General features: G+C 30.9%; 9 protein-coding genes across 14 annotated transcripts; 6 read left to right on the top strand and 3 right to left on the bottom strand.

The window, feature by feature from the left end:
* The first annotated feature begins 651 nt into the window (after positions 1-651).
* On the top strand, positions 652-6,148 carry LOC130896011 (sex determination protein fruitless). 3 transcript variants are annotated; one of them, XM_057803741.1, is made up of 6 exons: positions 652-791; positions 1,633-1,979; positions 2,162-2,372; positions 2,573-2,753; positions 2,814-2,969; positions 3,053-6,148. In XM_057803741.1, the coding sequence occupies exons 2-6, from the start codon at positions 1,744-1,746 to the stop codon at positions 3,370-3,372; spliced, it is 1,104 nt and encodes a 367-aa protein (XP_057659724.1). In that variant the 5' UTR covers positions 652-791; positions 1,633-1,743; the 3' UTR covers positions 3,373-6,148. The 3 variants fall into 3 exon arrangements, with proteins under 3 accessions (XP_057659724.1, XP_057659722.1, XP_057659723.1); XM_057803739.1 differs by having other exon boundaries at positions 673-1,142; XM_057803740.1 differs by lacking the exon at positions 652-791 and adding an exon at positions 1,206-1,561.
* Positions 6,149-8,534: 2,386 nt separating this feature from the next.
* On the top strand, positions 8,535-11,901 carry LOC130896013 (trypsin-1-like). The gene is made up of 5 exons (XM_057803743.1): positions 8,535-9,006; positions 9,069-9,156; positions 11,111-11,338; positions 11,402-11,651; positions 11,708-11,901. Exons 1-5 carry the CDS (start codon positions 8,976-8,978, stop codon positions 11,852-11,854), a joined length of 744 nt encoding a protein of 247 aa, XP_057659726.1. The 5' UTR covers positions 8,535-8,975; the 3' UTR covers positions 11,855-11,901.
* Positions 9,512-10,948, top strand: LOC130896012 (protein bric-a-brac 2-like). Its single transcript, XM_057803742.1, has one exon. It carries the CDS (start codon positions 9,590-9,592, stop codon positions 10,664-10,666), a length of 1,077 nt encoding a protein of 358 aa, XP_057659725.1. The 5' UTR covers positions 9,512-9,589; the 3' UTR covers positions 10,667-10,948.
* Positions 11,902-11,975: 74 nt separating the features above from the next.
* Positions 11,976-12,636, top strand: LOC130896014 (translocon-associated protein subunit delta-like). The gene has a single exon (XM_057803744.1). It carries the CDS (start codon positions 11,976-11,978, stop codon positions 12,486-12,488), a length of 513 nt encoding a protein of 170 aa, XP_057659727.1. The 3' UTR covers positions 12,489-12,636.
* A 43-nt stretch (positions 12,637-12,679) lies between these two features.
* Positions 12,680-15,312, bottom strand: LOC130896010 (RILP-like protein homolog). 2 transcript variants are annotated; one of them, XM_057803737.1, is made up of 7 exons: positions 14,897-15,312; positions 14,577-14,822; positions 14,310-14,507; positions 14,082-14,257; positions 13,808-13,909; positions 13,643-13,738; positions 12,680-13,539 (listed from the first exon to the last, which is right to left on the bottom strand). In XM_057803737.1, the coding sequence occupies exons 1-7, from the start codon at positions 15,209-15,211 to the stop codon at positions 13,428-13,430; spliced, it is 1,245 nt and encodes a 414-aa protein (XP_057659720.1). In that variant the 5' UTR covers positions 15,212-15,312; the 3' UTR covers positions 12,680-13,427. The 2 variants fall into 2 exon arrangements, with proteins under 2 accessions (XP_057659720.1, XP_057659721.1); XM_057803738.1 differs by lacking the exon at positions 13,808-13,909.
* A 201-nt stretch (positions 15,313-15,513) lies between these two features.
* LOC130895181 (lysophosphatidylcholine acyltransferase) lies at positions 15,514-21,010 on the bottom strand. 2 transcript variants are annotated; one of them, XM_057802363.1, is made up of 10 exons: positions 20,569-21,010; positions 19,705-19,850; positions 19,118-19,332; positions 17,085-17,258; positions 16,925-17,018; positions 16,731-16,868; positions 16,547-16,672; positions 16,319-16,469; positions 16,022-16,262; positions 15,514-15,962 (listed from the first exon to the last, which is right to left on the bottom strand). In XM_057802363.1, the coding sequence occupies exons 1-10, from the start codon at positions 20,677-20,679 to the stop codon at positions 15,829-15,831; spliced, it is 1,530 nt and encodes a 509-aa protein (XP_057658346.1). In that variant the 5' UTR covers positions 20,680-21,010; the 3' UTR covers positions 15,514-15,828. The 2 variants fall into 2 exon arrangements, with proteins under 2 accessions (XP_057658346.1, XP_057658345.1); XM_057802362.1 differs by lacking the exon at positions 19,118-19,332 and adding an exon at positions 17,873-18,087 and having other exon boundaries at positions 20,569-20,787.
* Positions 21,011-22,001: 991 nt separating this feature from the next.
* On the top strand, positions 22,002-22,949 carry LOC130895182 (acireductone dioxygenase). The gene has a single exon (XM_057802364.1). The coding sequence runs from the start codon at positions 22,142-22,144 to the stop codon at positions 22,697-22,699; it is 558 nt and encodes a 185-aa protein (XP_057658347.1). The 5' UTR covers positions 22,002-22,141; the 3' UTR covers positions 22,700-22,949.
* A 1,578-nt stretch (positions 22,950-24,527) lies between these two features.
* On the bottom strand, positions 24,528-25,998 carry LOC130895180 (PEST proteolytic signal-containing nuclear protein-like). Of its 2 annotated transcripts, none has more exons than XM_057802361.1 (3): positions 25,834-25,963; positions 25,414-25,736; positions 24,528-25,211 (listed from the first exon to the last, which is right to left on the bottom strand). In XM_057802361.1, exons 1-3 carry the CDS (start codon positions 25,834-25,836, stop codon positions 25,088-25,090), a joined length of 450 nt encoding a protein of 149 aa, XP_057658344.1. In that variant the 5' UTR covers positions 25,837-25,963; the 3' UTR covers positions 24,528-25,087. The 2 variants fall into 2 exon arrangements, with proteins under 2 accessions (XP_057658344.1, XP_057658343.1); XM_057802360.1 differs by having other exon boundaries at positions 24,529-25,211; positions 25,414-25,726; positions 25,834-25,998.
* A 50-nt stretch (positions 25,999-26,048) lies between these two features.
* Positions 26,049-26,828, top strand: LOC130894996 (40S ribosomal protein S26). The gene is made up of 3 exons (XM_057802084.1): positions 26,049-26,176; positions 26,373-26,550; positions 26,618-26,828. The coding sequence occupies exons 1-3, from the start codon at positions 26,174-26,176 to the stop codon at positions 26,788-26,790; spliced, it is 354 nt and encodes a 117-aa protein (XP_057658067.1). The 5' UTR covers positions 26,049-26,173; the 3' UTR covers positions 26,791-26,828.
* The last annotated feature ends 306 nt before the right edge of the window (positions 26,829-27,134 follow it).

The raw sequence follows: 27,134 nt of genomic DNA, 5'->3' as shown, positions 1-27,134 counted from the left end.
AATATAAAGTGGTAATTATACACGAATTTTTATTGTCGAAATTTTTGTAGGTTCCCCGTTTTTCTAAAGACATCGAATCGATAAAAACACGTTCATCTATAGTTCAAATGTTGCGCTGGATCCGGTTCTGATCCATCGGAAACGACGAATTATCGCGTTTGTTTTTTTTTTAACTGTCACCGATATTAGATATGTAGTTAACATGAAAAAAATAATAAAATACGTACCCTAAAGTAAACCTCCAATCGACTAAACCAACATTAAATCTATCGGAATTCGTAAACAAACAATGTCGTGTATAGATCTTTATAATTAATGGAAAATATGACGTAAGGGGAAATAGTATGACGAATATTTTAAATAATTTTTATTATGACGCACACCCCCGGATTATGTAAATCTGGTGGTGATACCACCCTTACGGGTATGTATTTTGTTTACTGTACACTCACCGTCAAATTTACATAAATATAATAATAAAATCACTAGCGTTCACACGAGTTAACCTTCGACGACGTATCGTTTTTTATTCGTTTTTTGATAAACGAATCATTTTATAAAGGATCGAACAAAGAGACAGATTTGCTTCGACTTTATTTTTTATTTTTTTTTTTTCACTTTGCCTTGGCTGTTTACTCTACGGACTGTATCAAGCCGGTAAATTGCAAATGGCCGCAATGAAAATCTATAAATAAATATACGATTTCCAATCGTTATTACGTTTTTAGTTGATGAAAAATTAGCGTTCGGTAAAGTTTTATGACGTTATTTGCAGTTTTATCCAAAAATCGGTAAGTGTTTAATACATTAAAACAAAATAAAGCCGTTTAAAACGAGTTGTTTATATTTTAAAATCGTTTCTACACCCCCTGCGAGACCAAGTAAATATTGTATAACGCCGAATCGAGTTACGACGTACGTATCGTTCCTTACATGCTTCTAACGTACGTTCTTATTCCCGACTTAACCGCAGACTTGTGTCTTAGATGATTGCCGTTAAGCAATATAATTATTTAAGTGATACATTTTGCATTAAAAGTTTTTATCGATCTTTTGAGAGTTTTTTAAGAGTATTCGAGGCGTATTAGTGAATTTTTTTATCAAAATTAAGCGATAGAAAAGATCATCTGTATACGAGTGATGTAAGTATATAGATTATTATTGCCGTTCAATGTTTTTGTTGTAATATTTTTTCATGGCATAATTTAAGGGTTAACCAAAATGGCGAGGCGTGCTTTTATATAATGTTTATTTTAATAATTGTTATTTTTAAACGTCACACTATATCTGATTCATATTTATGTTTAATGTTGCGAGAGAATGTTTTGTTAAAAGTTATTTTGTTGAAAATTGTGCGAGTGGCTGGAGCTAATTATAACTAATTAATGTTTATTTTCGTGTGGCCGCGCCGCTTCGTGTAGGTCGTGCTAACAATTTATTTAAACCTTAATCTATTTTTTGCAATATGTAGTCCACATTCTGGGAGGTTATGTTTTGATGGTAATTCTCTATAAGGTGTTTTGCATATAAACGTAATTTGATGATATGCACCCCCTGCTAGGTACCTATCGTTATTAAAATGTTGAAATCGTAAAAATTCGTTCAAACTTTATTTGCTGTTTTTGTTTTTAGGTTTAGGACCATAAATATAGTCTTATTATTTTTTGATTAAATGTTACATTAAGGAAAAAAAAGTTTTTGAAAAAAAATAATAGAATCGAGTCAGTACCGATACGAACGGAAATGGTTACCACTCCTCCGCAACAGTTCTGTGTCCGATGGAACAGTTACCAATCGAATCTACAAAATGCTTTTCCGAAACTACTCACATCAGAGCATTTCGTGGATGTAACGTTAGCCTGCGAAAATGAGATGCTTAAATGTCACAAAGTGGTGCTGTCGGCGTGTTCGACGTATTTCGAAAAATTATTGTTAAACAACCCCTGTCAGCATCCCATTATTTTTATGAAAGATATGAAGTGAGTATGTTTGAATTTTGAGTTATTCGTAAAATAAAATGTAAGTAGTGGGTAGTACACGGTGTTGTACCGAAAATCGAGGACAATTATCCCTTAATTAATTCACTGTGAAGGCTCTAGAATTATATTTTCTTCTACTTCCTTCAATGCAATGGAGAATAAAGAAGCAACGACTTTTTTAGATTCTCCGAAATGCAATCTTTAGTAGATTTCATGTATAAAGGAGAAGTGAACGTAACACAAGATGACTTGCCATCATTGCTAAAATCTGCAGAAGCTCTACAAATAAGGGGTCTTTGCGGCTCGGATCAACTCCTTAATCCCACTTATTTTAACAATATCACTAAAGCTACAACTTCACAATATCAAGCCTACCCATCAACTCCAACAACTGTAAGTTGCATTCATAAGTTAATTATCAAAATTTTTGACGAATTTTTTTGGTGAACTGTAGATAGAAAAACTTGTGTTTCGCCAACCCCTGTAGACTATTTGTTTATCTTTAGCGCTAATAATGGTTGTTGATTATGAGTATTTTTCCATTCCTATTTTATATTATGTGAGTAAGTACTGTAGAAAAATTGATATTTCAGCCGAAACGAGGATCCCCGGTTCCGAACGATACCAAAATCCAACCGAGTCAAGTACCCATGAACAAATCCTGTGATTCTCCCGTGAAGAAAGAAACCAATCAAATAACAGAAGGTTCGGACAGCGGGAATAATCATTCTTCTTCAGAATGCGATTCCAACGACGGAATGTTGCAAATAAAAGGTACCGATGTTGTAAATAATGAGATTACGTTTCTAACGAACACTTATTTTTCAATTGCAGAGGACGCCGAAGAAGAAGGAGACGAGTCGTATTTCGAGGGTGACAGTGAACTTTTGGATCAGGAATTAACCGAAGAGGACGGAACGATCAATACGGACATAAAGCCTCAATTTTCGGCTATAGCCAACGTATCTTGTCAATATGATTCCACTCAAGGTAAGACGGTATACCTGTAAATACACCACAATTTTATTATACGATCATCCATCATATAACAGAGAATTTTTTTTGTGTATAAGGTTCAGCAAATAGACGGATTCGAAGATCGGACGAAGAATTACGAAGGGCGGCAGAATGTATAACAAGAGGACAAACCTTCCAGACGGTCAGCGATCAGTTCAACATACCCATATCGACGATCCGTTTCTATATGGCGAGGAAAGGAATTTTGCCTAGACGTAAACGAGGTCGGGCGTGCGCCGGTCCGATGGGTATGGGCGTCGGTATGAGCGGGATTCCTCTGTCAACCTCGTATACGTCACCCGCAAGTCCGATCGGTCCTCCGTACCATATCGTTCACTACAAGTTACCGGCATTGGGGGTGTCGAAATTGAAATAAGAAAATATTTGCATGTATGTTGATCGATAATTGTTACCACGTTATTTCGAATCTTTCTCGAAACTCTAAATTCTCGGTACTACGTTTCTTTCTTTTTTTTTCGAATATATTAGTATTTATAGCTCACCCTGTATACAAATATCAACTGATTATTTGAAAATTGCAAACTATCATCGAGTTTTTGCTTGATAACGATATGATCCGTACTTTTTTATACTCTATACATTTAAGGAACATGAATTACAAATCAGGGTACTCGGTTAACATTGATCTTCATAGACATACAAAATTCTGAAATTTGTCTTTACGTTTTTCCGTTTTTTTTTTGTAACTTATAGAAAAACTCTGAACAAAAATATTATCATTCGACACAAAGTACAAAAATATTGCGGCAGCTATTGTATATGTGCATTATTTATCTTTTATTTTGTGTCTGTGTGTATGTATGTATGTGTGTTTTTGAAGAGTGTATTCTTTAAAAATAAAAAAAAGACAGTCCCTATTTCTTTATACTATCCTCGTTAAAATAATGTTCCATACTTTTTATGTACCCCGTATAACTACTACTTCCAATATTTTACTCGACTGAAATCGTTTAAAAATTTTTATACATGGTGCGCCATAACTATTGTTTGTGACATCTACATAAAAAATAAATACAGTGTGTTGTAAAATGTAGGTTAATATCGTGGCCGCATTATTTATTTGTATCTTTTTAATGTTTTTCTTTAATTTTATTTCTCTATTTTTACCGAGATAGTGATCGAAAAATATGTACTTAAATAACAATCAATATTTGAAATAACGTGGCGAAAGTAACGATTTTTGTTTTTTTTAATTTTAAATTTTTACATTTTTCGTCTTTCATTCATTCAGCCCTCGAACAACTTCTTGCAGTTTATCTAAACTATTATATCTTACGTGAACAATTAATGGTGATTTTGAGGATGAGTTTTTCTTGTGCTGAATGCGTGGAATTTGCATTATTTTTGATAACTCAGTATTGCCATCATAATTTATTATTTTTGATCTCTTTTTTTAATTTATTATTTTTTTTTCTCACTTTATACATCGCATATTAGAACGTAAGTATATTTATTTGCGCCAAATATTATTTTTTTAAATTTAATTTATAAGCATGAAATAAAAAAAAGTCTTCTTGAAAAATAATTTAGAAATATGTAATGATTATTAAAAATTAGGATGATAAAAAAATAATGTAGTATGTGAATTAGGGAATAATATCTGATACCGGATGGTTGATGAGCAGAATCACACGTGAAAAATTGAAGGAAAAAAAAGTATTTGTACAAATTTTGTCTGATATTATACTAAAAACAAAAATCTCAACATATACTAGTCTACTTAATTTTTTTAAGAGTATTTTTTGCATTTTACATTATTTAGTCGTAGGATATGCTGCCATTCTTTTGTTTTTTTAAACGAGTTACTAAAAAAAAATTTTTTGATTGACTGAATCAGAAAGCAGCGTTTATTTTTTATACGGTGTCGCATCAAATCAATTGACGTTGAATAGAATTTTCATTATGCAGTAATTAATTTATGACATATCAGTGTCTTTCGAAAGGGGGGACACTGTATTCATTTAACAAAAAAATGATACGTCTTCGAGATATAATTTTAATTAATGATACTCAGTATGTACTTAGTATTAAATAAACGGACTGAGCGAGTGGCAGCATTAATAATCGCGTAAAAGTGGTAAGAAAATTGTTTAAAAAAAATGAAATTCAATGAAAAGTTTAGAGTATGCATAAATTTTGATATCGAAAAGTTTTTAAACCATTTTTCTTGCCCCATCCCGAGCAATATATTTATATATATATATATATATACCTGACAGACGCTTAATTATTTTCGTTCTTCCGTTTCCGTTTTTTTTTTCTTTTTAATTGAAACGGTTATACCAGTGATATAGAAATTATTTTTTAAACCTAATTTTTCATAGAAACCGCACTCACCTCATAGAACAAAAAAAAATATTTGATGTCAAATTTTTTGTCTCCGCCTTCATTTGAACAAAATAAAAAAACAAAAACGTTTCCGTATATAAATGGGACAATAATATCGCGACGGTTAGGCTTGTTGTTTCTTATCATTAGACCGGGACATCGCGTATACAAAAATTGTTTAAAATTATATTTTCTTTTTTTTTGTGCGTGTGTTTTCAATATCGAGTCGAGTCAAAAAATTTGTGAATCGAAACCCTCAAAATATAACCACACAGGTGCCAGAAATATTTATAAAAATAAATAACAATCGGTATTGTTGTGTAATTAATAGATACAGAGATTATAGAGAAATGAAAAAAAAGTCGCGATAATACCGGAAATTTTTATGGATTTTCTCTAATCTCCGCGTATTCTATAAGACTTTAGCTAAGGAAATAAATAGTATATAGATTTTTGTCTGATTTACTGTGTTATTTTTACAACTTTTCTTTTTTACTCGATTTTTACCAAGTTATTTTTTTTAGTTGTTAGAAATTTGTGTACTATAATAATCTTAGTGTAGTTTATCGATTGTTTGTTTCGTTTCCGTTTTCTGAGTGTACGTTTGACGATATTTTATTCCAGCTGCTCTCTTCTGTTCCTTTGACTTTTTCGCCCCATTGTAAATTGTATTATGTGTAAAAGTGCCATTTACAATATATTTTTCTAGTTAAATAGAGCGCTTACGTCTTGTGACTTAGACACTATATATTAATTATTATACAGTATTCAGTCGTAAATATACAAGTATTATAATACAACTATAGCGTAGTTTTATTCCATTCATCCGCCTTACGACATAATAATATATTTTATACAAATTTTCTTCTATCGATTCGATCGTATAGACTATAAATATAAAAAATAAATATTATTGGAAAGATGGTTGGAGCTGTTTGTTTATTACTATCAAAATAGTAATGACGTAATTAGAATTATTGAAAATATTCTATGCTATGTACACTTAACCGTAGACAACCAACCATACACCATAGTGTAGAATAAGTTGACGATATATATATATATATATATATATATATATATATATATATATATATATATATATATATATATATATATATATAAGTAGATAAAGACTAATCATTTTTATGACTAGAGGTTTGGTAAATAATGAATGTTAGTTTCCGATATACCCTCTAAAGCAAGCAACCAACCATATACCGTAGTTGTCGAAATCTTTAGAATCTAAATATAATTTTATCCTCGATCATACTATTAAATTTTAATGAAAAACATTCAAAACGTGGTTAAAGCGGATTAGTTAGATGAAAACAATACGAATCTAATGAGCGGTTTCGAAAATAATGATTATTAAAAACTTCAGTCATATCTTCAAAACAGGAATGTACAACAATGTCAAATTTATGATTTTATTAGTTATATTCGTCCCAATATTCATATAGTGGGAATAAAGAATATGAAAACTTTCATAATAAACATATTCCTCGATAAACAACGTCAAGACAATTATTATTAAGAAATTAAAAATACCAAGTCGTATGATAGGTTGCGGACATGACAGGCGCTTCCATAAAACATTTTCGAATAATCATTGAATATTATAAGATTGTTTCCCGATTTTGTATTAGGATAACAGAAGAGCGAGGAACCGATTAAAATTATTTGGTATGTAGGCAACAAACGAACGTGACATTTTATTATTTGAGAATTATCATTTTGCTTCACATATAAATAATGTGAAGAATTTATGAAAATGGATTATTGCCATTCAAACAATACTAATTCGATTAGCTGATGTTTTTAAAAATTTGAATATAACTGATTAAAAATTTCAGATGTACCCTCAAAAGTAGACAACCAATTATACACCGCATTGTCGAATTACCTGAATAGTAAATAACTATAATGTTAAATAATTTTATATTCGATGCTACTATTAGATGTGAATGGAAAATATTACAAGCAAGGTTAAAAATAGATTATTACGATAGGTACAATACCTGACCGAATGAACGTTTCCAAAAATTGTAATTTGAATAAAATTGAGAATTTCAAGCGTACCCTCAAGAGTAGGCATCCAATCATACACCTTGGTGTGAATTGTTTGCTGAAATACATCTAAATAATTAGCGCATACCTATTATATAGTATTAGATGTATTTAAGAAATGATTTTATACTAGTTATTACGATTGAAAGTGAATAAAATATATTGAATTGATGGTTAAACAGATTATTACTGAAGACACAATACTGATCTCATAAGTTTGAAAATTGTAATGTGGATAAAATTGATTTAAAATATTTGAACTTACCCTTAAGAGCAGGCAACCGATCATACATAAACCGCACTGTAGTTGTAGAACATGAAAATCTAACTAATTATAATTAACTAAGATGACATTAAAATTGATATTATACCAGTAATTACTATTAAAAAAGATTAAAATATATTCAAATGATTATTGAAGCAGATTACTTGAACTGGAACCGCGCTAGAACTCAGAAATTATATCAGTTTCTCCGAAAAAAAATCATTAAGGGGCGAAAAGTCATAAATATTGGATTTTTAGGAAAACCATTACTCAAACTCGAAAACTGATACGATTAGATAGCTGTTTTTAAAAATATCAAATTTGTATATAATTGATTTAGTCTCACCCTTGAGGAGACGCAACCAATCATACACAATGTTTAGAACTGGATGTCGAATAACACGAAAAAGACTATTAATAGTTTCAGACTTCGCTCGATAGACGGCGATAGAATCGTAAAATCATAGAATAAGTAAAAGGTTTATTTCAAAAAAATTCATTATTTTATCTATGCGAGTCGGGTTGCGGATCTGACAGGCGCTACAAAGCACGTGCGTCCTCTGTGCCAGAATGTCCGGACCATATTTTCCTCACAGTTTTATGGGAAAATACATGATACCACGTGTTTTCTTTCGATACTTTTGTTATTTTGGTATGAGGATCCCAGAAAAGCTATCAGTTTCTCAACAGTTCGATACATTTAAAGCTATTTCGAACGAAAAATTTCTTTCAACGTATATCTTGCTGGCGGAGACTGGTGGTAACCTAGAAACAAAAGAAAAAGGTTAAATAATTGTCAATTTCCAACAAATCAAAGTTTATTTTGAAATTATTCAAATTTTGACACGCGGAAAAATGTAAAAAAGTGATATACACATAAAATAATATCCACAATAAAGTTTTATGAGCGAATAGTGGTAGTTAATACAGCGAAACTCGGATTTTATGGGCCATTTCATAGATAATTTTATTACTAAATTAATACAGTGTCGTACAAAAATAGTTTCTTTATTAACCGCGTGTACCCCCTTATAAGACGAAAATAGTCCGCCATTTTCTTAAAAGTTATCGACAAAAATAAAGTTGTTGGCATTCGGATTCGAAGGTAAACAAACACCATTGAAATATTAAAAGTATGCCACACTGCCGCTTATTATTCAAACAATAATTACCCATATTTTTTTTAAAACGAAATTAAAAGTATATTCAGGCGATAAGGAATATGATAATAAATAGATTCGCAAGGTTGATAATAATAGAATTAACTTAGAGTTTGTTAAATAAAAAACAAAAATATGTTGCTGCTAGCGCTGTTGATCTATTTAAGTAAGTCTTTATATGAGAAAATCGAAACGATTTTCATTTGAAAATTAATTAATTTTAAACAGATTTATTAGATGATTGCATCGCTCGACCAAGGATCGTCGGAGGAAGAGAAGTAAACATTACAGAGTATCCTTATCAATTAAGTTTAAGGTGAGTTATACAAATACTTTTTTCGAAAAAAAAAAACACTTTGAAATTATACAAAAGGGATTTTGTGGCATTTATTTAAAAACTATAAAACAATCTCGTGTACTTTTTTTGCAAATAAATATAGGGGTTTCACATTAAAATCGAAAGAAACGTTCGAGTTACGATCGATTAAATTTTGGACACTTTCGAAACAATCGCTGCACATTATATTGAATACAATCATTTTCTTTATCATAAGAACAATTATTAAACAAAATTCGACAAATAATATAAACAATACTATAATAAAAATCGTTAGAATTAATTAAAAAGTTGAAATTAATTCGTTCAATTTGTTTCTGTTATGATCGATTTCAACTAAACATACATAACCTCAGATAATCGTTGAAATCTCGATGAGTAGCGAGACTAGCGTTAATAGTAATTTTGCAAGATGAATTCGAAAAATGTTGGTACGGGCGAACGTTACAATTTACGTTGGAATAATTTCCACAACAATCTAGTGCAAGTGTTTTCGGATTTGAAAAATAAAGAACAATTAGTGGACGTAACAATAATTTGTGAGGAACAGCACATCAAAGCTCATAAACTAGTTTTAGCAGCATGCAGCGATTTCTTTATGGATTTATTCAATAACACGAACGTAGCACATCCAATTATCAAGTTTTACGATATAAAATTATCGAATTTAATACAAATTATTCAGTTCATATATCAAGGGGAAGTGAAAGTATTGGACGTGGATTTGGAAAGTGTTTTGAATTTGGGGGAGAAGTTTCAAGTAAAAGGTTTATCTTCGGTCAAGTTAAAACATCAAGTAGGTCCTACAGGTGAATACGTCGCCCCGAAATCAGTGAAATACAAAATTTTATCACAGTATGGTAAATCGATTCCAGATACAACAATCAATGCTAAAACAAACATACCTATAGTGGAAATTATCGATGATACTAACGTGGAACCTTCAAAAAAGAAAATTAAACTATCGGTAACGACGAAAAAAAATACAGACGAAATTATACATAAAACTACAGAAACGAATAAAAAACCCATCGATGATACTACTTTGAGCACTTCAACAACTCCGGTTCGTAAAAATGTTAGTGTTTTGAAAATCAATCAACCCAATAAAGCAACCATTGTTATCAAAAATTACGGTAAAATTCCAAATAAAGATACATCGCCGCCAATATATAACAATCAATTGTGCGCAAACACCACCAACAATAAAAGTAAAACAACTTTGAAACAACAACCAAAGGAAGATACAACTAGAGAGCAATGTGATGATACAAAGGATAGATCAGATAAACCGAACGCTTTTATGTTATTTTCCAAAGAGTGGAGAAAGAAATTGGGAGTGGAATATCCGAATGAAGATTTCAAAAGTATATCTGTAAGATTGTGTGACTTGTGGAAATCGCTAACGCCCGAAACCAGAGAATCTTATTATTTAGCAGCTCGTAAGGCACAACTCTCCATACCTCAATCAAAATCGGCTGCCACATAAAAAAAATTGTATTATTTTGTAAATATTGTATCTATAGGTTTAAAATAATTTTTTGAAAGGATAAGAAGAATTTGTTTCAATTTCAATGATGTTATTTAATTGAATACAATTAAATTATTTGTTTATTTAATAAGAAATGTGTACTATAAGACTACACCAATTGTATAAGCTTTTGTAAATTTTTATTTTCGTGTACATAATTAATATTATCGGATTTATGTTATCATTATACATACATAGTATGTGAACTGATTTTCGCTTAATAAAATTGATTAGAATTAACAGGATTTTTTAATTATTTTCGTTTCCAAACATAAACAATGTTAATTAATACAATTTAATAAAAAATTTTGAATTCTTTTCAATAATACTGACGTAAAAATAATTTCATTATAAATAAATTGTTAATATGTTTGCATATGTTGATTTTAATTTCTTTTTTAGATTAAACAACCAACATATTTGCGGAGCAGTTTTAATAAGTGATCTTTACGGTTTATCGGCGGCTCACTGTTTTGTTGTACGCGGATCTTATACAGTCCGAGCAGGAAGCTCTTATTTAACAGAAGGAGGTATAATTGTACCTGTAATAACGGCAATTTTACATCCACATCCCGATCCTAGAAATCAAAATAACGACATAGCGATTCTCAAGTTCGCCAATAGATTGAGGTAATTATAAATTCCTGTAAACCGTAACGCATAAATAACGTTTTTGTTTCTTTTTTTATTTAGTTTTTCATCTACTATTCAACCGATAAGTTTGCCGGAACAGGACGAAACTCCGATGCCCGGTTGGATGGGTGTCGTTTCGGGATGGGGAAGCACCTCGAATCAAGAAGCTACAAACGCCACCAAAACACTCAGAGCCGTAACAATTCCCGTAGAATATCCGGAATGGTGCCAAAGCCGATACTCATACATTCACCTAACGAAAAAGATGTTTTGCGCTGGGTATAGAGAAGGAGGTAAAGATTCCTGCCAGGTAATTAAATAAACTCACGAAACGATTTAGTATCTCCGATATTTTTTCGATTTTAGGGCGATTCTGGCGGTCCGTTTGTCATAAACGGCAAATTATTTGGTATCATATCTTGGGGATACTTTTGCGCCCAATCCGGTTACCCAGGAGTTTATACCAATGTAGGAGCTTTTCGTAATTACATCAATTTAAATTCGGGCGTTTAATAATTTTTTTTATGTACCAAAAATAAATCACTGCTACTTTGCGATAACAGCGTTTGAATATCGTCCCTCGCGACGCGTTATTATCGATCGCGCATCGTGACGTTCGACGTCGATAACGAAAATGTACGGCGTCGTCGTATTTTTAATAAACTTATTTTTTATTAGCATAAATGCCGATCCCTGTAAGAACGCGCAAGTGATTTCGACTAGTTACACCACTAAAGATGCTACCATACTTAAACAGGTAGCTTTCATATCGAGTTTTTATATTAAATGCGATATCGGTCATAGCGGTTATTTGTATACGGTGTTGGGGGATGTAATTTCCCCTGTGGCGTCCGTAGGACAAGGGAAATATCAAATTAGTTGGACTGAAGACGTCAAGACCGCACAAACCGGTGATATACTAGTTAATGTTTATAACGAAACCGGTTACAGTTTGTTGAGGAAAGCTATTAGAAATGGCGAAACCATTTCGAATGTACCCATTTTTACTCGGATTAAAATTAATCATTCCGGAATGTATGGTGGTCCGTGGATTTCTGGTGAACTGGTAGCAGCCGCTTTTTCTATAACTATAGCTTATATAGCTATACATTTTAGAATGAAACTCCTAAGTCAACTGTGTTTTTAGTTATTTCCATTTTTTATTTTTTATTGTGTTGTGATCTCACCCTGTATACGATTAAGTAATGATAAAGAAACCTATAAACATCGAAAAAATTAGTTTTATTATTATTGAAACAAAAAAAATTGTAAATAGAAACATTAGGGGAGGTTTGGAGGGGAAAAAATTAGGGGTACACGAAATATAAAGTGAATAAATTTAACTACAATGTGTGAAAACTTTATTTCTAGATTACGATCCTACAGATAATAAATACGAACGTCCTAAAGTGCAAAAAAAAACACCCGACTACCCCTAAAATTCGAATTATCAAGGATCAAAAGTTTTTTCAATATCCCGTACTAAATTATCTCATTAAATAAATCCTTTAAAATTTTTTTTGCAAATTAGTGTTTACAAAAACAACATGTCAATAAAATATACAATATAAATAAATATATACAGAGATTAATGGAAAACTTAATAATTTATTAAATATAAATCTATTTGGGAATGGAAACGATTTAATTGTGAAAAGCGAAAATCGGATTATCAGATCGCATTATACTACACATCGTGCTATTTTATTATATAAATATATATATATATATATATATATATATATATATATATATATATATATATATATATATATATATATATATATATTGGGAAACAAAACGACTAAAAATTTTTGATCACTATATTTTCATCTAACGAATCAAAAAGGGAAATTAGACTTGCTACGAAAACTTTTCTAAACGATATTTGTAATTTTTGGCACTGATTCTTTTTATTTTACTAACAACGTTCTAAAAGAGAGCTTCAATTTATTTAAATCAATCAATCAATCCATTTGTCAATTTTCAATTTGTAATTTTTTGTCAATTTTACATGGAATGATGAACGTAGTCGGTTTCCAGAATTAGACAATATTCATAAAATGAATGGTGCGACGATAAATAATTATATGGAAAGTGGTTCGCTAGTCGAAGACAGAGCCATCTTAGACAAGGTGGAAAGACTACGTTTTGGAAAACTACCACCATTACCGCTTTCCGAAAACAGCTTCCGAAAACTGAAACACCACAAAAAATAAAAATCGACATCAAATTGATTTTCTATATACTGAATTTACTAATATACCGTTATTCCAATTTAAAGAATGAATTTGTACTTACAACTTTCTTATTCCGGATTCCGTGGTCTTTTTCCAGGGAGCATCGTCAGGTTCATAGGGAAGGGGTCCTTGGACAGGAGCATCTTCGTCCAAAGGTCTAAAAATGTATAAAAAAAAATAACTGAAAAATTACAATCAAGGAAATATAAAAGAGAAGAGAACTTACTGTTCTTCGGGAGGTGGAGTTTCAGGTTTCTTTATATTATCTAATAAACTTTCGCAAGTTGTTTCTACTTTATCCATTGTGGGGATAATTAGTCTTTTTGGGCTATCAACGAAAATAAAATGAAACAAAAAATAATATAAAAACGACCGAAAAATAAAAAGATTTAGCCGTTGTATGAATTAATCAAAATAAATTAAATAAAATTTAAAATAGATATATTGAACAAAACAATTATTAAAATTAATTTAGTTAAAATTTGAGTGGAGAAACTTACGTTTCGGCCTTATTCTTTGGTCGGTACGTCTCTAATTCGTCTTCTAAATCGCTCACTCTTGCTTTTAGTTCGTTTCTTTCGTGTAAAATATCCTTCAACTCCTGCGTCGTGAATCGGGGTCTATTCGGATCGTCCAAATCGAATACTGCCATGTTACTAGGTATCGGAACATCGCCCTATACACAATCAATTTTTATAACAAAGAAATTTGTGTAGAAACGTATGTACCTTAACTAAATCTTCATTTTCCTTTTGTGCTAAACCTAATCGCTGTCTCAGAGCTGATATGTCCCTCTGTTGGTCCTGCAATTGTACAAGAAAGTCTGCTCTCTCATCACAAAGAGTCCTCACTTGATTTTGCATCGATTTATGTTTTCTCCTCAATTCCCTACTAGAACTCGTCAATCTTTCAACTTGTGTTTTTAGCTATAAAAAAAAAGATTCAATTCAATAATAATAACAACTCTAGTTTGAAATAAAAATAAAATTACTCACGTTATCTACATCAATATTTTTTTCTTGTAACAATTTTTCCTTAAGTTTAATTTCATCTCGATGTTTTTCAACAGAATCTTTTAATCTTCTTAAAATATCGTTTTCTGTAGTTGGAGTTACATTTGTAGGCGTATGATTGGGACTTTGTTCTTTAATTAATCGTCGATTTTCCTCTTGAAGTTTGGAAACCATCCCAATCAGTTCTTTAGTTTCAGAACGCCATTGCTCTTCTATTATCTCTAATTCCTAAACATATTTATCAAAAAGAAAAAACATCATTTTTTCATCCAAATAATAGAAAACGTTAATAGTAAACCGACCTTTTCAAATTTATTCCTGTACTCTGCTTTCTCGAGTTTGTCATTTTCCAGTTGAGATATCTTAGCTTGCAGCTCGTGTAACAAAGTATTTTCCCTTTCGTTTTTCGTAGCTAAATTCTCCAAAAGTTCTAGGGCATTAATTACTTTCGGCATAAGCGCAGTCATAGCATCGGCTCCGTGCTGATCTATTATTTTTTCACATTCTTTTCCAATATCAGATGCGATATCATAAACGTCCACTACCGTAACGTCTCCGGATAAATCACTGCCTTCGTCCATTTTTGCGAAATACGAGAAACAGTTGCTTTGGGGCATTAAATAATTTATTCTAACGTAATTTATGGAAATTTGAGGTCATTCATATTATAAATCGATTGATAAACGTCAACAAAAACAACTGTCAGTATTTGTAGGTTAAATTCATAGAGCTAAAATATTATTTTTAAATGGCCTCTTTCATTAAGACCGGTAGCTTAAGACACTACGTTGTAAATAAAAAGAGCGTATATAAATATTTTGACAAGTACATAACCTATAAATTTGAAAATCGCAATTAATTAATAAAAATAATGGCTAGAAGCTAGGAAATTTGAAGGTAGTAAATAAATTTAAATTCAAACATTAAAATTACATTTATTAACAAAATAATACATTAATATACAAGGTGTACTACATAATATTCGAAAAGGATTTTTATTATTTTCTAGTCATTTTAATACTAAAGATCAGTTTGTTTTTTTGAGAAATGGGACGTAAAATGGGAACTACTTTCTTATTATTATTATCATCGAGTCCACTTTAAAATACTTCACTTGTATTTTAAATAAACTTTGAAACGCTTTAGGTGCGTAGTTGAATGTTCAATATTGACACACTACTCAATACCACTAAATGATCGTTCCTTCAATATTTACATATGGTTTAAACACTCATCAGTCGACTTTTTTTGTGTGATAATTAGGACCCAATATCTCCCCGTTCATTCGGGAATTTTTCTTCTCTTCGGAGCTGATATCAAAGAAAGACGCGAATTCAGCTTTCTTTTGAGCGAAATTGATGAAATTTTCTGCAAAAAAATCACACACAACTTACAGTGTACGACAAAAATACGCCGTTAGTACTTACCAATTGTGATGTATCCGAGTCGATTACGATCGGCTTGTTCGAATATTTCCAAGGCATGCTCTTTACTTAGAGCTAAAGTTTGACACGCCGCTTTACAAAAATCTTCTTTAACCAAACGTCCGTGTCCGCTACTATCATATATCTTACAAGCTATCCGGAGGACATCCAAGGGATTTTTGTCTTTTTCTATACCCAATACTCCCAATAAATATTCCCTAAAATCTATTAAACCGGAATTTTCCTGAAAATAATCGTTTAGAGGCTTAATAAATCGGATCTAATTGATACGATTCTTACTTTGTCGTATATTTTGAAGAGTTGTTGAGAAGCTGGTGAATTAGAGGGTATATTAAGTAGTTTTACGAATTCTACGTAACTTATTTTGCTGCAATCTCTACAAATCGAATCGGAATCGATCAAAGTTTCTTCTGTTTTCGTATTCTGCAACCTATGGTTAAAAATCGAGTGCTGAGACGTCATAAGGAACCGTAGGAAAAAGTGATACAAGTTAATGGGGGTACTTACCCCAACCGATCTCTCAGTTTGTTAACCTCTACTAGAGACGGTGCGTAAGGTAAATGCATTTCTTTGGCTCTTGTCATCAATAGACAATCGTCGTATGAATAATCTATAACCGGTACACCTAAAGCTCTATAAAATAACGGGGTTTATATAGAAAAGTTGTTAAATTTATACGGTGCAAACGTACTTTGCCATAACGGCTCTAACATTTCTGGCGAACAACTTGGAGTCCCTTTTTTCCTCTTCGTTTGGCGTATATACCGGCAAAAATTCGATTTCACAATTACTGTACGGTTGAGTTAATGTCAACCACAAAAGTTTCCACCTACGGAACGGATTATCAGAAAAATAGAAGAAGAAATAGATATTTCCAGTACTTACGCACTAGGTCCTTCCCAAGTCCAAGTCACAGTATCCAATTTATTTGGATATCGAATGCAAACGGGTTGTATCGGTACTCCCGGATAAAAAGCGCCTAAAAATCGATATTTTTTGATTTAAAATCTTAATTTAATAAAAAACAAGTAATGAATACACGTACCCGGTTTGAATGTTATGAGACACGATCTGTTGGTGCAAGTTCCTTCTGGAAAAATTAAAATTTGGGGCCAGTCCAAATCTGACGTTGCCCTATTTATGATTTCTTTTATCGAATTTTGTCTAGAATTAGGATCGTCTCTCCATACGTATACTGGTTGCGTGAAATTTATCAATTCTACAAACAATAAAACGACACGTTTTTTAATCGGTGAAATTATATTAAATATATTATTAAATTTTCACCACCACAACGTAGTACATGTGCGATATTTTCAACACAATTTCAGCCGGTCCTATCCTGTCTATTAAAAACTTCATTTGACCTCGTCTCATACGCCATCTACTTTCATTATTACAAAATTGTACTAAAGAGTAGTAGTTTCGATAAAAAATCGCTAGAAGGCGCTGGTAATGATTTTTAATATTATCTAAGGGAATATTATATTTTATATGTGGGTAGAAAAATGAGATAAGTTTGAGGAATCAATTAAAATAATCGTTTTAATAGTAATTATAAACGTATTGTTTTTAATAGAACGAAACATAAAAACAATATCGAATTAAAAACATAAAAGTGTATAGTAATTTAAGAATAAATTTTATGGTTTCCCACATGAGTATGACGTACAGGGTGACATTCAAATGTAGTAATCTTTATTATAAATTAAAATATATTATAAAAAATTATTCATATATGATCAAGTGATCGATTGTAATATAGCACATGTTTTAAGAAAAACAAAAATTCTACTAGCAAAAAAAATACAATAAAAATAAAGAAAAACCTACTTCCGATATGGTTGTTGGCTCCGCTTTCCCGTCTACAAATCATAGACGGGAAACCGACAAGATATACGATACCCCCGTCAAGAAACGTGGAATGAGGGGCAGCTACTAATATGGGGGCCTCACGTTTGGTAGCCTGTCTCCCTTTTATGCTTATATTCATACCTCCGGCGACCAGACAATTTTGTCCGATGATACATATCAAATGTTTCAGTTTCCTAAATGGGATAAAATTATTTTTATAAATAAATACTACGAATAACGTCTCCGATATCAGAATCTGAGTAAAATTTAAATAGAAAGTTTCGCGTTCTATAGGATTTAATTTTAACTTTCACGAAACTTTTATCACACAAACAAATTACCCGAATTAAAAATGATCGAGTGATTTGAAAACGAGGATCAACGACTTGATGATGAGTTATGCATCGTCGTATATTATTTTTAGCACGTGAAAGGATAGAATGAAAAAGGGAAAAGTCTGTTACTAATTTTAGTAGATGGTAACCCGATGTACGTATTTAATAAGCGATAGAAGCGAGTCATTTCCATTGACATATTTTTATTAAAAAAAAAAACTACCGTAACTTGACATTTTTAGTTTTTCAAAAAATTAGTACGATTTTAGTTGAAAAGAACCCCAGTTATTTGTATATACAATAGGTGTTTCTTTACGTAGAAGAAATTAAAGATTTTCGTAGATTCGAAATTGTGGATTAATAAAAAAAAAGCTGCGTAGAAAATGGCGACGCAAATATTATAACACTAAACGTTGTTATTACAATATGTTTCTCAGTGTAGATAGAGAAATATGCGTGAAAAAATAACGTGAAGGAAAAAACTATCAAAAATTTACGTCGTCGTTTTCTATAATTATATATAAAAAAAAGCGTCTACAGTTTAGATAAACAAATAGCGTTACTTCTGAACTTTCATAAAATTTATTGTAAACTTTCACTTTTCAACATAAATGTATGTATACACGCATTTAAAAGGAAAATTCGATTATATACCGGAGCTATTCTAAAAGTGTATAATTTCTAAATCGTCTAATTAAGTCTTTTTCATATACATTCAATTATTATAATTATTTTCAATAATTAAAATTCGACCTTAAAAAGATAAGATAAATGTGTGTTTTAAATATGAATAATAACTACCAACAGCTATTATTCAAATGGCAAATTTTCGGATAGTTCAGAAATAATCGTTTTATTAAAAAAAAAAAGTTAGTTTTTGGGCACGTACTCCCAAAGAAAGGCAAAGCCGAAGTTTCTCCCTTAGCCACGATCGAAGGTCCTCCCATATATACCATAGCGATGCTGTCTATGAAAGAAGAATGTGGTGCCAACGCCACCACCGGTGCCGAAGCCCTGTTCGATTGTCTTCCGGTGATTTTTAAATGGAATCCTCCAATCACGAACACGCTTCGCATAACTCTTGCCGTTACGAAACGCACCGAACTGCTCATACACAAAAATATATACAAAAATAAATCGCCATTTATCTAGTTGCCGTATTTCGAATGATTATCACTATTTTTTTTAATGGTATTTAATTTAAATTGTAAAAATAATTATGTTATATCGAAAAATCGATACTAATAATATGTTATTGACGATAACACAAAAAAATCTAACCAGAAGCGATGCCGTAATCAATAATTTTAATAAAAACGAATCGTATTTTGGTACGAATAAAAATATAAAAAGAAAACTTAAAACTTTCGATTACGGTACTGCATTATAATTCCGTAAAACAATATATATATATATACAAGAGAATAATATGCTGGAGGTAATACGGAATTTAAGCGATATAAAAAAATTGTTTACTTTCTCCAACCGTCTAACGGTTTTTGTCGTAATTCTTCATCGGACAGACCCCATAAACCGATATAAGCGAATATCCAACCGACGATGACGAAAAAACATATAATCGACACTCTTATTGGTAGAAGAACGACCGTTAATATAGCCGTCTGGAACAAAAATAAAATATTTCTGTCATTTTCTCAAGAATATATATTTTTATATGTCAACAATAGTTTGAATAATATTTTTGGCAACCTTCCTAACCGGGGAACGTCAATGCAACGGTTTTTTCGTATTTTTTCGACCGATAATTAAAACCTACAATCGAAAATTTCTCCGAGGCTAAACTACTATTATATTGTAAGGTATTTTCTCTATCTTTTATTATAAAAACTTTCAGTATCACGTCACGAACAGGTGTAAAGCACGCGAGTTTCTCTAATATTATTTATACGAGGGGAAATTATTAAACTATCCACCGACTCTCGTATATTTTTTTTTTCATTATTCGATAATATATTGTCCACTATGAAAATAACGGAGATGAAATAATTATCTGGCTTTTTATCACGTGTTTTTTGACGATTTTTTTTTACCGGAATTACAAGGATTTAATTAATTTAAAAAAGAAAATAGTTGGAAGAAAACATGCAATTTGTAATATTTAATGAGCAATTGAATATTAAATAAACGTAGTGAAGTGAAACTAGAAGAAAGCGTTATGGTTTTCGGCAATACTTGGAATATTAATCATTTATTTAAATTTTATGAGGTAATTGGGGGTATGCTGCACCCAAAGTTGTTGATTATAATTTGAAATAGTGCATTTTTCATTTACAAAATCTCACATTTTCGTTATATAAATATGTATATCTATCGACTTACTCTAATTTTTTCATAAGTAGTTTCCAATTCCAATCGATGTACGAAAGGGTTAAGTAATTCTTCGGTGGGACATTCCTCGTGTGAGATACCGCCGGTGTATTTGACGCTCATTTTTCACGATTTTCACGATATTCACATCAATTTAAAACAATTTCCCGTGCATTCTAAAATCGTCCGCGCGCAACGCTCACAACATCTAATAAACCTCCGTCCAATAGTCGTTCGAAATGTGAAAGGTTTACGACGGCGTTGTCGGATTTGCTTTACCGATAATACTTTATTTTTTTAATATAAATCAATATATAGGAAAACTGAAAACATAGTAGTTCATAACCAGGGCGGTACTATTTTAAATAATTTCCATACAAAACTAACCTATAAACAACAGCGAATCGTAACACAGAAAATTAAGACCGTATGCAAATACCTACTTGTAGAAAATAAATACGATACGGCAACAGCGTTTTCGACGGATTTACGAAAGCTAACGAATTTCCGAATCGTTATTTTCACTTTTGCGTATTTAGAACGTGTGTTGGTGAAAGAGGAAATTTCTGGGCTCGAACAAGTACGGTTATTGTTAATCCGAGGATCTACATGTGTTTTTGATTTACGAAACTGTATACGAAAGTAAAAGAAAAATTGAAAATAATCAAGATACGAAATATTTGACGCATTTACATCTTTTGACCATCCTTTATTATTTTTTATTGAAATATTGGGACTGTATATCCATATAATTTTAACAGGGATGCCATTTCACAAACAATACCCTTTTTCAATGTATTAACAACATTTTACGTGTAATAAATAGTTTACAATATCTCTTATTGTTTATATCATAGGACATGTGAAAGAGTATGTTGTGTTGCATAACTATCTGGCCTACCACTTTCATTTGTTATTTTACACTTTAGAGATGGAAGTTTTTTTATTAATATACGTATTTATTTGTTGAAAAAACGAAAAAAAAAATCATTAATTAATGGACGAAATAATTCAACGAAAGAAAAATATTAGGTATATCTATATAAAAATATTAATAAACTGAGACTTGATCGAAAATGTTATAAATTTTGAAAAAGAATAATAACCATTTTTTATACTACTTACAACGTAGAGTTTAGAAAACATTGAAGGTTACGGTATTTTGGTCATTACTTTCATAAAAAAATCATATAAATCCCGGTTCAGAATAAATCAATATCAAAAGAATCTATAAACAGATTTATAAAAATGCGTTTAAAGCTAAATTTATCAAAAAAGTTTGGATAGAATGAAATTTCTTGCTGTCCAATGTATAATAGTTTTTAAGGATTTAGGCAAGAAAAATTGAAAAAAAGCACATTAAATCCGATCATTAATTTGCAAACTTGGTAACCGTTCCAATATTTTCCTCCAACTCTAGCATTCCTTATATAACCTTAAATGTCATTGAAATAAATAATCAGTGTTGTTTATTATTTATCAATTAAATGTTAATAATGTATATATATTCGACTGCTCAAGCTTAAACTAATTAATTGCATAAAAGAATCTCGTAGTGTCTCGTAAAAAAAGTGGTTTTAACAAGATGGTTCGTGCTTGGTACATGGACAATGATACGTCTAGTGATCAACGTTTAGAACATCACAAATCACCACCGGAATTCGTAAATATCGACGATCTTTTCAAAATATCCGGCGTCGAATATTTCAAATTAAACATAGATACTCTAAATACCGACGGCGTTTTGGATCAAATAAAAAAACAAAGAGGTTATAACTACGAGGACGAAATAATATGTTCCGAGAAATGTTTGGAGAACTACGAGGAGAAGTTGAAAATATTCTACTCGGAACATCTGCATACCGATGAAGAAATACGTTTGGTAGTCGAGGGATCGGGATATTTCGACGTTAGAGATAAAAACGATAATTGGATTAGAATCGAAGTTGTTCCGGGTGATTTATTGATATTACCGAAAGGGATATACCATCGATTCACGTTGGACGCTAAAAATTTTATAAGAGCTAGAAGATTCTTTGTCGGCGAACCTATTTGGACCCCTTATAACAGACCTTGTGACGATATGGAGTGCCGAAAAATGTACGTCGATAATTTGAAAAAGGGACAGTTCGTAACGGTTTAAAAACGGAAATTCTATCATATATTTTTATAAGAAAATTTATAAATTATATATATAAATAAATGGCGTAATATTGTTTATTTCGTTTTATTAATTGTTCTATATGAAATTGGAAAAATTTCCGATTCCGGAAAGTTATTTAATGTGAACTGTTTATTGAGAAATTTGAATTAAAATTGCTGATGTAAGTTTTTCAATGTTTACTTTTCCTTATTATCAATGTTTATTTCGTCTAATTATTGATAAATTAAAATATTATAAATTATAGATACCATTATCTCTATTTTATATAGTTTTATTATACGCAAGTCATTATGACTGGTGTAACTTGGTAAAAAAATATGAGGGAAAACGAGAAAAAAAAAAACGTTTAAATCCATTATTAGAATAAATTTTCACCAAAATGAGCTGAACCGCTTTCTAAAAATTTCAACGAACCTACAGAACAAACCATCCGTTAACGCAACAAAAAATTGACTGTGGCTTACGTAGAGAAAGTACATTCAATGAGATTTTAATGTACTTGTGTTTTTTTTATTTAATTCCACTCAAATATAAATAGAAATAGATACGAAATAGATTCTCAGTTAAAAAGTTATTGTCGTGATAAAACGCCATCAATTTTGTGCAGTATGATGAAATTTGTAAGTACCCAAAATAAATTTTTCATCAAATTTTAAGATAAACATTTCCATTTTCCAGATATTGGTGTCGATATATTCTTTTTTATTGATATCATCAATTGTATCTGCATACCCAACAGATCCGGAAGATCAAGTACAAAATCCTGGTTCGGTGAGGGCCCAGAGACAGGCAGGAGGCGGTGGTAGCGAGCAACATGACGTCGTCGATTTCGGTGCTCACACTGGTGACCACGGAGCCTTTGGATGGTACGCGGACTTCCCAGTACACGCTCATTAATTCAACATACAATTTTTCATAAATTATTCAATTATATTGTTTATGGTTGAAATTCAAATGTACTGTAAAATTTCTATTTATTTTTAATTCCAACTTATTTGCATGTGTACTATCAATTTTCCATACTTATTTTAAATCTATTAATTTTTCAGCTTTCAATTGCATGTCTGTATCTTTTACTAATTTTCTTTTTCTACTATAATTTTTATTTTTACAAGCGAATTAATTGTCGAAACAATATTTCACATAATATCATCGATATATTATAATTTTCAAAAATATAGTATATTCACTGGATTTTTCAAAATTTTCTTGATGTTTTTGTCTAAATCACGTTTATTTTGATAAAACATTTCGAAAACTACAAATGACGTTGTCAATTTTTACCAAATGGAAACAAATTTTTAATTATTTTGTTCTAGACACTTGGACACATTAATTTTTTTCTCTTTATTCTTTAAATTTCTTCTCATCTTTTTGTTTATCATTAATCTTCCATTTTCGTCAACTTTCTGATAGAAGATATGATATAAATGCTGTGATAAAAAACTACGGGATAATTTTTTTTTATTTTCAAAAAAACGTTGACCAATTTCTTCTAGATTTAATGCAAAACTAATTCTTTTCAATACACTTTCCTGATTACCATCTGCCCTACACTAACACAAATAATCACTTCAAACACTAACAAACTTTCGTTTTAGAATTTTCCATTTTTTCGCTTTCGCACTTGAATTATGAGGAAAAAGCTGAATTCTATGCAAACTTGAATGTTAATATGATTTGCCTATTTTATTGAATCTTTTCAATTTTATTCACAAAACATAACGCTTTATTGCCTCAATCTCGTTGCGAAATTTATAATATTTACAATTTTATAAAAAAATGTGAAGTTGTAATAAAAAATATTTAATAAAAAATTCCAACCACTTGAAAGAGAACTTTTATTTGATCATTTGGTACATCCCCTGTATATAGATATGCGAAATACATTTTAGAATGTTGTAATGCAATACTAGATACGCTATATAAGTAAGAGCATAAAAATCATAATTGTTTCAATTTCAATTGTCGTACTAAGGATACGTTTGAACTACTGCTGCGGCCGCAGCTGCTTATCAAATATTCTATGACGAGATTACAATGAAATAGAGTTTTAGGATTAGTATATATTTATATGTATAGATAAACAACCACCTAAATTTAATTTGTGTTGTAAAATTCTTTATGTACATTAATTATTATTTGAATAAATACAAAAAAAATCAGTCCCGTTCTTATATAAACATATTAATTATATTATATATATATATATATATATATATATGAAAAAAAAATTTAATAACACTTTAATCTTTACGAAAAGCATAATTTAAACCTCATAGCAACATTCAACGATCCTAATTTGCTTACTCTGGGAAAAATTCAATCTAGATCAAAATATGAGATAATTTAATTCAATTTAATGTGTTAATCATCTGCCCTTGCACTCTCCATAGCTTCTTTTAGAGTTTTTTCAAATAGCTTATTGGCATCAGAAAATCCCTGTTTTGTTTTCCCGAATGAATTGGGACCTGAAGAAGTGGGAGTGTCTCTACAACAACCAAAAAATCAACCATTGTATTAAATATATAAAGAGAATATAACTCAACAAAAAAATTGTTGTTAGGAAACAAGATTCTCGAGTACAGTATGAAGAGCCATATAAAGGAGCTTATAAAAATGAATATGTCTATTCAATTATCGTATAAGAAGAAAAACTTGATTTAAGTAGATATTATAAGCTCTAGACATACCTCCCTATATTTCTCATTCTCATACGAGCATGTGGCGGCATTTCTTCGGGTTCACTGTCACTGTCTTGATTAAAAACATTGGCTACGCTCATTTTAGGCTTAGCAAGAGGTTCTTTCTTTACGTCTCCTAATTTCATCTGTATAGTCATACTTTTTAATCTATTCTTAGGGGCTAAGCTAATATTTTCAAAATGTTTTCTAGAGTCTGTTTTAGGTTCCTCCTTAATGGAAGTTTTATCTTCTTCATGTTCTTCTTTGATTCTTCTCGGTGAACGAGATCGAGATCTCTCCCTTTTCACCGCATTCGAACCACCTGATAAACACTGATACATTTAAGGTATTTTAATTTAAGGAAAACGTAAGGGTTTAAAATAAACTTATTCATTTATGTTTATCAAATAAAATGCAAGTTTTACTTACCATTTAAAGTGAAATCTCGTTTTCTACTACTCATTTTTCTAACGATTTGAAATGTAGTGATTTTTATTAGATTAAAATGATAGAAAAACGCCACAACCAGTCCATTCGACAACAAAACTAACAGAAGGACATTCGATAATTTGACTTACCAATGACGTAATAAAGAATCTAATGTCAAATGCCAAACTAAAAAATTTCCATAACTGTCTTATAGCTTGTATAGTAAAAGTATCGGATAGTAGAAGAAGGAAACTTCTTGTTTCCGTTTAAGGTACCAACGTTAACAATATCCCTAACCAAAGTCTTTATTTCCGTTTGTCAGTCCTGTTAAGGTGGAAAGATGGTGGGTAAAATTTTATTCCGCGTTTCTACAGATAATTATAACAATATTTTGTTTTATATGTTATATATGAACTAATTAGAGTCAACGTATACCGAGAATATTTTATCGCAATGTAAATTTGAATTTATCTATTTCTAACTTAACCTAAAATAATTTCAACACATGGTCGATTAATGCTGTTTTTGTAATTTTTCAGACCTGTAAAAGGAGAAATGGGGGACGCTCCAAACACGGACGCGGTCACGTTAAACCTGTAAGATGTACGAATTGCGCTAGATGTGTCCCTAAAGATAAGGCCATCAAGAAATTTGTTATTCGTAATATAGTAGAAGCTGCTGCTGTAAGGGATATTACTGAAGCGTCAGTTTATCAAGGTAATTATTTGTTATTCGGGTCATTTTTGGTTATTGCCAAGTTTTGTTTTTTTTTCATGTGTTTTAGCTTACGTTCTCCCTAAGCTCTATGCCAAGCTCCACTACTGCGTATCCTGCGCTATTCACAGTAAAGTTGTACGTAATAGGAGCAAAAAGGATAGAAGGATCAGGACACCACCGCAAAGGAATTTCCCTGGTAGAGATAATGCTAGAGTTCAACAACAACAACCCCGAAAGTAAAATGTTTGCATCAGTTTTACATTAAAAGTTTCAAAATGTTTGTGTCGTTTTTATTTGGGTTTAAACAAAATGAAATTGGGAAAAGAATACTTTGATAATGGTTAGGAGTGTGGGGAATAAGGGCCAGATGAAATATTTTTCAAAACGAATTTGAAATTGATTAAAAAAATGTTTTAAGATAAAAACAGGAGATCTAATGGTAAAGAATTCATTAGAAATGTATTTTATAAAGAATATATGATTACGGCGATTCTGGTTTGGTAAAAAGAAATGTTAAAGTAACAACCTAAATCTCGTTTATGATGCATATTTGATTTAAAAAAAATCATCGGAAAGATATATTT

The sequence above is a fragment of the Diorhabda carinulata genome, chromosome 6 (genome assembly GCF_026250575.1).
Source record: "Diorhabda carinulata isolate Delta chromosome 6, icDioCari1.1, whole genome shotgun sequence".
NCBI classification, from domain to species: Eukaryota; Metazoa; Arthropoda; class Insecta; order Coleoptera; family Chrysomelidae; genus Diorhabda; species Diorhabda carinulata.
Note: the sequence above shows the minus strand (reverse complement) of the source record. Positions and strands in the feature narration are given on the sequence as shown.